Source organism: Piliocolobus tephrosceles, chromosome Y (genome assembly GCF_002776525.5).
Source record: "Piliocolobus tephrosceles isolate RC106 chromosome Y, ASM277652v3, whole genome shotgun sequence".
Taxonomy (NCBI): domain Eukaryota; kingdom Metazoa; phylum Chordata; class Mammalia; order Primates; family Cercopithecidae; genus Piliocolobus; species Piliocolobus tephrosceles.
In genome coordinates, this window is record NC_045456.1 from 20,123,439 (window position 1) to 20,133,383 (window position 9,945).

At 45.9% G+C, this 9,945-nt stretch overlaps 1 protein-coding gene across 1 annotated transcript in view; it reads right to left on the reverse strand.

Moving 5' to 3' along the window:
- Positions 1-476: 476 nt before the first annotated feature.
- LOC113223396 (CD99 antigen) overlaps positions 477-9,945 on the reverse strand; it is a 27,786-nt gene continuing 18,317 nt past the window's right edge. The window contains exons 9-10 of the mRNA XM_026452856.2: positions 3,517-3,570; positions 477-1,009 (exon numbers count right to left, since the gene is read on the reverse strand). Of these exons, the coding sequence (XP_026308641.2) occupies positions 984-1,009; positions 3,517-3,570 (80 nt within the window). The 3' untranslated portion in view covers positions 477-983. The remainder of the gene's footprint in view (positions 1,010-3,516; positions 3,571-9,945) is intronic.

The following is a 9,945-nucleotide window of genomic DNA, read 5'->3' on the forward strand; positions in this document are numbered from 1 at the left end:
ATCTGGAAGCAGGGAGCATCTGGACTCGAGGGGGTATCTAGCTGCAGGGAGAGTATCTGGAAACAGGGACTATCTAGATGGAGGAGAGTATCTGGATGTAGGGAATAGCTGGATTCAGACGAGTATCTGAATATACAGGAGTATTTGGAAGCAGGGAGTATCTGGACTCGGGGCAGGGTACCTAGCTGCAGGGAGAGTATCTGGAAACAAAGTATCTGGATAGAGAAGAGTATCTGGCTGGGAGGATCTGGGTGCAGAAGAGTACCCGTCCCAATGTGGCAGGACACGGGAAAGGAAAAGAGCCCAACAAGGACATTTTGGAAAGAAAGAGCTAGCACTTAGGCTGAAAATTTGCCTTAAAGCCCCAGAAAAAGAACTTGGAACCCATCCTGTAAATTACCACAGCCTTCTTTAACATCCACCCACGGCAAAACATTTAAGTAAAAAAAGACATTTTGGAAAGAAAGAGCTAGCACTTGGTTTCTAATTTCTTTTTATTAGTCTGCCATGAGAAAGAAATATCCCTACAAATGAAAGAAATATTGAAGAAACAAATTGAAGGGCTTACCTTATTTTAATTAAAAAAAAAAAGTCAGGGCTACCAGGGAAGTTTCAGACGTGCTCAATGGACACGTGATTTGTAAACAGCCGAGATTCTGGGGGACGGGGGGTGCCTCGGTGGGGATGACATTTGAGTTACGGGGACTTCATAATGGCCAGCCTTTCACATCCCATGGGAAACCCCTCTCCCCCGGGCCTTGGAGAATGGGGGTCCAAGTGCCTATCCCCCTTTGGATGTTTCATCGTTAGTAAACATCATCCGCCCAGCAACAAGCAAAGCACATCGCAAGATTACAACAAAGAATCCGCCGTGAACAGAAGGCCTCCGACTCTGCTCTCACGCAAATGTCCTTCGGGGAGGAGCCTCAGGCAGCTGTTCTAACCCTGCCGCCAACGCCTGGGCTGTTTCTGCCAACATTCTTCTATTTCTCTAAAAGAGTACGCTGAACTGTGAGAGACAGAGAGAAGAGAAAGTCATTCCCAGTTCCCTGAGCACTCACGTGGACACAGTTCCTAAAACTTTCAGGAGCTGGTGGTTTTATTTCTGCATAAGAAAAATGGGCCCAAAACTCATCACGAAAAAGCAAAACCCTAACTCTCAATCAATTCAATCAATTTCATTGAATGATGCCATTCATACAAAAAAAAAAAAAAGGATACTGCAGAAAAAGCAGAAGGAAAACGGCAGAAGGCAATTTCCACTAACGACGTCACCAAGACAGTAACAAATGCCTATAACTTACCAAATGGAAGAATAAATCTTCTAAATGAGAGTGTGCAGTTTTTATTGATTTGCAATTATGCCAGGCTGAGATTTTCTGGTCCGTTCATTTAAGTTTTGGAAACTTTATTCTGCATGTCAGTCTTAAAATTATTTTGGAGGGAGAAGCTGGGATTTGGAAGAAGGAATTAAGAACAATGGTATTTTTCTTCCAAACAGGTTGGTAGAAAACACTGGAAAGCCAAGCCCTTCAAGTAACGAGGGCCCCACACATATATACCAATGTACTGGCTAACGAAGCCAGACAACTTCATTAGTGGGCAGCAGAGGAAATCTTCCTTTTCTCTTCAAGATATAGCTTGTTCTAAACATCTTTCCCTGACTCGAAAGAGCAGTCAACAAGACACTAACTTTCTTTTATTATTATTATTATTTTTGAGACAGAGTTTTGCTCTTGTTGCCCAGGCTGGAGTGCAATGGCGCAATCTTGGCTCACCACAACCTCTGCCTCCCAGGTTCAAGCGATTCTCCTGCCTCAGGCTTCCAAGTAGCTGGAATTACAGGCATGTGCCACCACACGTGACTAATTTTGTATTTTTTGTTATTGTTGTTAAGTAGAGACGGGGTTTCTCCATATTGGTCAGGCTGGTCTCGAACTCCCAACCTCAGGTGATCCGCCCGCCTCAGCCTCCCAAAGTGTTGGGATTACAGGCATAAGCCACCGCGTCTGGCGAGACACTTTCTTGAAGTCTCTATCTTTAAAACTGAATGCCAGGCACGGTGGCTCACGCCTGTAACCCCAGCACTTTGGGAGGCCAAGGTGGGCAGATCACTTGAGGTCAGGAGTTCGAGACCAGCCTGGAAAACATGGCAAAGGCCTGGTCTCTATTGAAAATAGAAAGAAAATTAGTGGGGCATGACAGTAGGTGCCTGTGGTTCTAGCTACTCAGGAGGCTGAGGAAGGAGACTCACTTCAACCCGGGAGGCGGGCACTGCAGTGAACAGAGGTCGCACCACTGCACTCTGGCGACAGAGAGAGACTCCATCTCAAAAAGAAAAAAAATTAAAATACTTTAAATCATCTCACTAAAAATACATCTCAATTTGACAGCTCCTATTAAAAATAAACGTTGCATCTCTCAGGCAAATGAGAAGGTTCCAATTATGTACAAATGAAAGACAAAACACACGCACATATATACACACAGAAATGTCTTTCTTGCCATTTTCAAAAGTGCTTCTAATGGCAAAATGCCTTTTACCCTGAGAGGCTTCTCACGAATTAAACAGTCTCTTCTTAACCACATTTTCCATCTGGTTGAGAGAAGTTGTAGAAAGTGATAGCAGGCTGGGCGCGGTCGTTCACGCCTGGAATCCCAGCACTTTGGGAAGCTGAGGTGGGAGGGCTGCTTGAGGTCAGGATGGGCAAACTAGTGAGACCCTGTCTCCACAAAATAAAAAAACAAATCAGTCGGGCATGGTGGTGCACACCTGTGGTTCCAGACAATCAGGAGGCTGAGGTGGGAGGATCCCTTGAGCCCAGGAGGTCAGGGCTGCAGTAAGCTATGATCGTGTCGCTGCACTCCAGCTTGGGCGACAAAGTGAGACCCTATCTCTAACAACAAAAATAAAGGTTGACAGCAAAACTTGACAAGCTATATTTCAGGAGATACATTTCAGGAGGACTTTTAATTCCCAGTGCACGCCAGCCAGCTGTGGACTTCCCGATGACGCAACAATCGTGTGCCACTTGGACCTTTCTTTTTTTGAAACAGTCTCACTGTGTCATCCAGGCTGGAGTGCAGTGGCACGATCTCGGCTCACTGCAACCTCTACCTCTGGGGTTCAAGTGATTCTTCTGCCTTAGCCTCCCAAGTAGGTGGGATTACGGGCGCCCACCACCACACCTAGCTAATTTTGTATTTTTAGTAGAAACGGGGTTTCACCATGTTGACCAGGCTGGTCTCGAACTCCTGGGAAAACTTCCTTAATATTTTGTTAAACAGAGACTCAGGCACACATAGGTCTTCCCTGAAGGCCCAGGCCCTAGGAAGTTTATACATTCATTGTCTCTTGAAAGTATCCCTCAAAAGCAACGAGACATAAAGGAAGACATTCAAAGCCATGCAACCAAATTTGAGAATGTGAGCAGGACAGCAAGATGGGAGAGCATGGAGAAGATAACATGGGAACACTGGCCACGTGTGCGAACCGCTGTTCCCCGTCCTTCTTACCAGCTGGCTCTGCGTTGGCGTTCCGGTGGCTCTCCATGTCCACCTCCCCTTGTTCTGCTGAAAACAAGAAGAAAACACACAGAGAGGCTCAGTGCAACAGAGAACCCTCTCCTCAAAATACACACAAAATACTTGGGCTTTCCTGAGGTTGACACTCCTATTGCTTGGATGAGAGCACTCAGTTCTGAACCCCAAGACCCACTGGGAATATGGAGTCTAACACTCAACTAAGTGAAGACTTTGCCAGTATTTTTTCTTTTTCTTTTTTTATGAGACGGAGTCTCGTTCTGTCACCCAGGTTGGAGCGCAGTGGTGCGATCTCCGCTCACTGCAAGCTCCGCCTCCCGGGTTCACACTATTCTCCTGCCTCAGCCTCCCAACTAGCTGGGACTAGAGGCACCCGCCACCACACCCGGCTAATTTTTTGTATTTTTAGTAGAGATGGGGTTTCACCGTGTTAGCCAGGATGGTCTCCATCTCCTGACCTTGTGATCCATCCGCCTCGGCCTCCCAAAGTGCTGGGATTACAAGTATGAGCCATGGCGCCCAGCTGCCAGTATTTTTTCATGCATGGCACAGGCAGAGATAAACTTCAACAGGGTAATCCAAGCAGCTTTATTTTCCTCTATTTTAAGGGTTGCTTTCTTCTCCCTAAACACTGAGGAACACCCACATGGAGGCCCTTTCTATACATATATTAAAAAAAAGCACATGCATCTATGAAAATAAGATTCTTAATAACTGCCCCCAAACTCATCAAACAAATGCAGACGGCTGGGCGCAGTGGCTCACGCCTGTAATCCCAGCACTTTGGGAAGCTGAGGCAGGTGGATCACTTGAGGTCAGGAGCTCGAGACCAGCCTGGCCAACATGGTGAAACCCCGTCTCTACTAAAAGATACAAAATTTAGCTGGGTGTGGTGGCGTGCACCTGTACTCCCAGCTACTCGGGAGGCTTAGGCAGGAGGATCGTTTGAACCCAGGAGGTGGAGGTTGCAGTGAGCTGAGATTGCACTACTGCACTCCAGCCTGGGTGACAGGGTGAGACTGTCTCAAAATAAAAATAAATAAATAAAAATAAATGCAGAGGCTGGGCACAGTGGCTCACACCTGTAATCCCAGCACTTTGGTAGGCCCAGGTGGGCAGATCACAAGGTCAAGAGATCAAAACCATCCTGGCCAACATGGTGAAACCCTGTCTCTATTAAAAATACAAAAATTAGCTCGGCGTGGTGGCGTGCACCTGTAGTCCCAGCTATTCGGGAGGCTGAGGCAGGAGAATCACTTGAACCCAAGAGGCAGAGGCTGCAGTGAGCCAAGATCATGGCACTGCACTCCAGCGTGGGTGACAGAGCGAGACTGTCCCAAAATAAAAATTAAAATAAATAAAAATAAATGCAGAGAATCTCAGCAGATTAGCATCTTTTCAGTACCTGGGGAAAGGGGACTTTCTTCCTTTATCCACCCTGCACTGATCATCCTTCTCAGGTTGAACTGGCTCTCCTACCCCGCCTTCTACCTCCCCCAGAATGCAGAGTGAGATGAGTGAGGACTCAGACCACTAAGAGCTGCCCCAGCCATCAAAGGACAAGAGAGCCGAGGGGTCTTGTGTACCCAGTGTTCTTCCTCCTCCAGCATTTTTTCCCAGTCTTGTTTCTATTCCCAAATTTCTTTTTTTTAAAATTATTATTAATATTTTTTTGAGACAGAGTTTCGCTGTCGCCCAGGCTGGAGTGCAGTGGCGCGATCTCAGCTCATTGCAACCTCTGCCTCCTGGGTTCAAGCGATTCTCCTGCCTCAGCCTCCAGAGTAGCTGGGATTACAGGCATGCACCACCATGCCCAGCTAATTTTTTTTATTTTTAATAGAGATGGGGTTTCACCGTGTTAGCCAGGATGGTCTCAATCTCCTGACCTCGTGATCCGCCAGCCTCAGTCTCCCAAAGTGCTGGGACTACAGGCCTAAGCCATGGTGCCCGGCCCTCTATTCCCAAATTTCTATTAAAAAATGTTTCAAGCATGCCACAATGCAAACAGGGTCATCTCCCCAAATGTTGTCGGTGTCGCTTCTTTTCCGACGCACAGCATAAGCCAACAGAATTGGAAACGCGTAAGAGATGCACAGATCTATAGGTATTTATTTCTTTCCAGTGTTGGTGTGAAGGAACACCCACGTTTTCAACACAAAGGGAAGCGGCAGAAGCAGCTCATCGAATCTGTGGCCATGCGTTTCCCACTCACAAAGACCGTACTATTTGTAAAACGGCCCCATCTGTGGTTCGAATGCCTTCATAAAGGGACACGTTTGTATGGTGCAGCAGTGTAACTTTTTTTTTTTTTGAGATAGAGTCTCGCTGTGCCACTCAGGCTGGAATGTAGTGGCGTGATCTCAGCTCACTGCAACCTCCGCCTCCAGGGTTCACACCATTCTCCTGCCTCAGCCTCCCGAGTAGCTGGAACTACAGGCGCCGCCACCACACCCGGCTAATTTTTTGTATTTTTAGTAGAGACGGGGTTTCACCGTGTTTGCCAGGATGGTCTCAATCTCCTGACCTTGTGATCTGCCCGCCTCGGCCTCCCAAAGTGCTGGGATTACAGGTGTGAACCACCGTGCCGAGCCAGCAGCGTAACTTTTAATGACAGCAGAGGCAGCCTCGCCAGTTTATACTACACGAACTCATGGTTTCAGCCGTTCTTCCCTAACCACTAAATGACTCCCACATAAAGAGGCCAAAGTTCTATGATTTAAGAAAAAGAAAGAGAGGAAAAACCCCCAAAGAGGAGAACATTTGAAACGATCTGAAAATGTTCAGCACAAATGTCATTTGTTCTGCTGGTGGCAAGTTGTCAACACGGGTGCATTTTGCAGCCAACTGTCCTGGCTAGAAATTGAAAACGTGCATTCATTTCAGAGGACAAATAATTTCTCCTTCCCCCCTCACTGGTTAAAAAGCATAAAAGATATTCTTTTTATTCCTGTAATTTTATAAAACACTACATAAAAGCTGGCAAGTTTTAAAGAGGGAAAAAGTCAATTGAAAAGAATAAAGTCTCACAAGGGCAAAGTTCATCTGGGGCAACAGTTCCAATATCACGGACCTCTCAGGAGAACTGGTCTCATGAGATGCTCCGTACACCCCCATCCACGTACTCTTCCTGTCAAAACTTAGACCAAGCACGCCACATCTGACAAGTCAACTTCAAACAATTCATGGTGCTTTTCTTTCAGGTTAGAAATCATTTTTAGCTATTAGAACCATTAAGCAAAGTAATATGCCTTTAATGGGTCCCTATGCTTTGTGAATATATATTTATACACACACACACCATGCACTTGGGACCAATCCTGAGACCATATACCTGAGGATCGCTGTCTAGCAGTGGCTAATCTTTAAGTGGTGTTAGGACAGACACTTTGGGAAACACACAGGACATTTTGGACTCAGTCCTGTGGTCACTGGGGGGCAGCTTTCATTGCATCAGACTTGAGACACCTTGGGACACATCCTTCAAAGAGTGGGGGGCTGTAAAGGTGACCTCTGTGAGGTGACCAGACCCATATGGGTCAGGGTTTTGTGCCCTCACACCGTACAGTGCCCCAACACAGGAGGATCAAACCATCTGTGCTCAGCTAGAGCTACGGCTAAACCATAAGGGAGGCTGTGCCTCATTTCCACAAGAGGGCAAATAAGAAAAAAGCAAAAGGAATATGAAAAAAGAGGAAAATAAGAAAAAAAAAAAAGAAATCAGAAAAGTCAAAGAAATAAGAGGAAAAGAATGAAGAAAAATGGAGAATAAAAGTAAAAAAAGAAAAATAAGTAAAGCAAGTAAGATAAAAAAAGAAAATGCAAAAAGGAAAACAAATAAGAAAAAGAAATAAGAGAAAAAGAAAAAGAAATAAGAAACAAGAAACAAAAAAAGTAAAAGGAATAAGAAAAAAGAAAAAGGGCCAGGCACAGTGGCTCATGCCTGTAAATCCCAGCACTTTGGGAGGCTGAGGCAGGCAGATAACCTGAGGTCAGAAGTTCGAGACCAGCTTGGCCAACATGGAGAAACCCTGTCTCTACTAAAAATACAAAAATTAGCTGGGTGTAGTGGTGTGTGCCTATAGTCCCAGCTACTCAGGAGGCTGAGGCAGGAGAATTGCTTGAACCCAGGAGGTGGAGGTTGCAGTGAGCCAAGATTGCACCACTGCACTGCAGCCTGGGCAACAGAGTGAGACTTCATCTCAAAAAAGAAATAAAAGAAAAATGAAAAAAGAAGAAAAGTAAAAAAAGAAAAAGAAATAACATATAACAAAGAAGAAAAGTAAAATAAATAGAAGGAAAAGAAGAAAGAAAAAATGGAAAGAAAGAAAGAAAGAAATAAGAGAAGTAAAAGAAAGAAAAAGAATCGATTACGCTGAAGAACAAGTCGGTGGACTTCAGAAACGGAAGGAAAATCCAGGTACAATGTGTGTTTCAGGCATATGGGAGAATCTGAAGACGACGCCCGGAGAGGCTCTGTGCTCAGACATGTGAATAGGGACCTGACCACCCAGCAATTCCCAACAGGCCTTAGAGTGTGAAGATCAGGAGATGTTTGGGTGATTCCTCAACATATGAATTTTGTTTTTCTAGGAACCAAGATGTGCACCTGTTTGGAACACTGATCACAGAAAGAGTTAAGAACCGCTTCATAGGAAGTGCAGTGAGAAATGCAAGTCAAGGGCTGAAAAGGTTGAAGATTTAAAAATCCATGCATGACCTGGAAAGTCAAATCCTTAGGACGTGAGTGAGCGTAACTAGGATACTGCAGGGAAGAGGGTGGCCACCCTGGGTCCCAGTTTGTTCCCTTGGCAGGGATGGACTTGGGGACAAAACTCATTAAAACATGGAAGTCACTGCCCTGTTACATTTACGTTTAAAAGAACATATTTGTATTTCTCTTCATTTGCTGAAGCTCTTGTGCAGAAATATGATTTGCTATAATGAGCTTCTGTGCATCAAGAAAGGCAAAAGCATATGGAATTGAAGGCAGAGAATCTGTCATGTGAGTGAGAATCCCACCGTGGTGGGAATTTGCCAGCGGGGCGAGGGGAGTGGCAGATGGAAGGGTTTGCTTTAAGGCTGCATCTTAGCAGATAAAACGATTACGGTCAGGATGCTCCGCAGGCCTGGGCTGGGTTCTCTGCTCACCCCTAGGTCTTCAGCTCATCTGAAATGGAAGGTTGAAAGAGACAAAAAAATAATAATAAAAAAAAGTAAACTGGTGCTAGGTCTGCTTTTGCTGTGCGCTGGGGCCCCCAGCAGCAGGGAGGTGATAGAAAGAGCTGCTCTGAGCAAGGAGGTAACGGGAAAAGAGGCTCAAAGTGTGAGAGTGGGAAGCAGAAACCAAAATGAAGGAGTGGAGGAAGGGAGAGACAGAGGAAGGCAGGGAGGGAGGCAGGGAACAGGGAGGGCAGGAGGGAGGGAGGAAGGGAAGGAAGGAAGAAAGGAGAGGGGAAGGAAGGAAAGAAGGGAGAGAGGAGGAAAGAGGCATGTAAGAAAAGGAGAGATGGATGAAGAGAGGAAGAATAGAGAGAAGAAAAAAGGAAGGAAGGAAAGGAGGAAGGGATGGAGGGAGAAAAAAGGAAGGATGGAGGGAGAAAAAGGAAAGAAGGAGGGAGGGATGGAAGGAAAGAAAGAAGGGAGAGAGAAAAAAGAGGTACATAAGAAGAAAAGCGAAGGAAGAAAGGAAGAGATAGAGAAAAGGAAGAGAGAAAAAGGAAAAAAGGAGGAAAAGAAGGAGGGAAGGAAGGGAGGGAGGGAGGAAGAAAGAGGGAGAGTTCAAAAAAGAATGAAAAGAAAGAGGGAGAATTGAGGGCAAAGGAAGAAAGAGAAAAGCAGGGAAGGAAGAGAGAAAAGGAGGGAGGGGGAAAGAAAGGAGGAGGGAAGGAACAAAGGCAGAGAAGAAGAGAAAGAAGGAGGCAGGGAGAGCCAATAGCCTATCTTGTCAAAGCCTCAAGAAAGCCACTGTGAGCCCAGGACCCTGGTAATCACAGCGTTAGGACCAGCCACCACACCCAAAGGACGGCATCCTTAACATCCCGTGCCAACCACGGAAGCTGGGCTCTGTGGGAAGCGGTCAGGCTCCGTGCGGTTAGTGGTCTGAGCCAGGTCCTCCGTGAAGCCAACACACCCAGATGCAAAGTCACAGACGCCGAGTGCATGAGAGAAGCAGCTTAAACAGGCCCCTTCATATCATGTGGACAAAAACCAGGAGAAACCCAAGCGCCACAAACTCAAATCTGTAGGAAGGGAGGAAGGGAGGCTGGTGCAAAAGTAATTGTGGTTTTTGCCATTAAAAGTAATGGCAACATAGCAAGACTGTGTCTCTACAAAAAAAAAATGTTAGCTGAGTGTGGTGGCTCTCAGCTAATCTTTTACCTTTTTTTTTTTTTTGTAGAGACA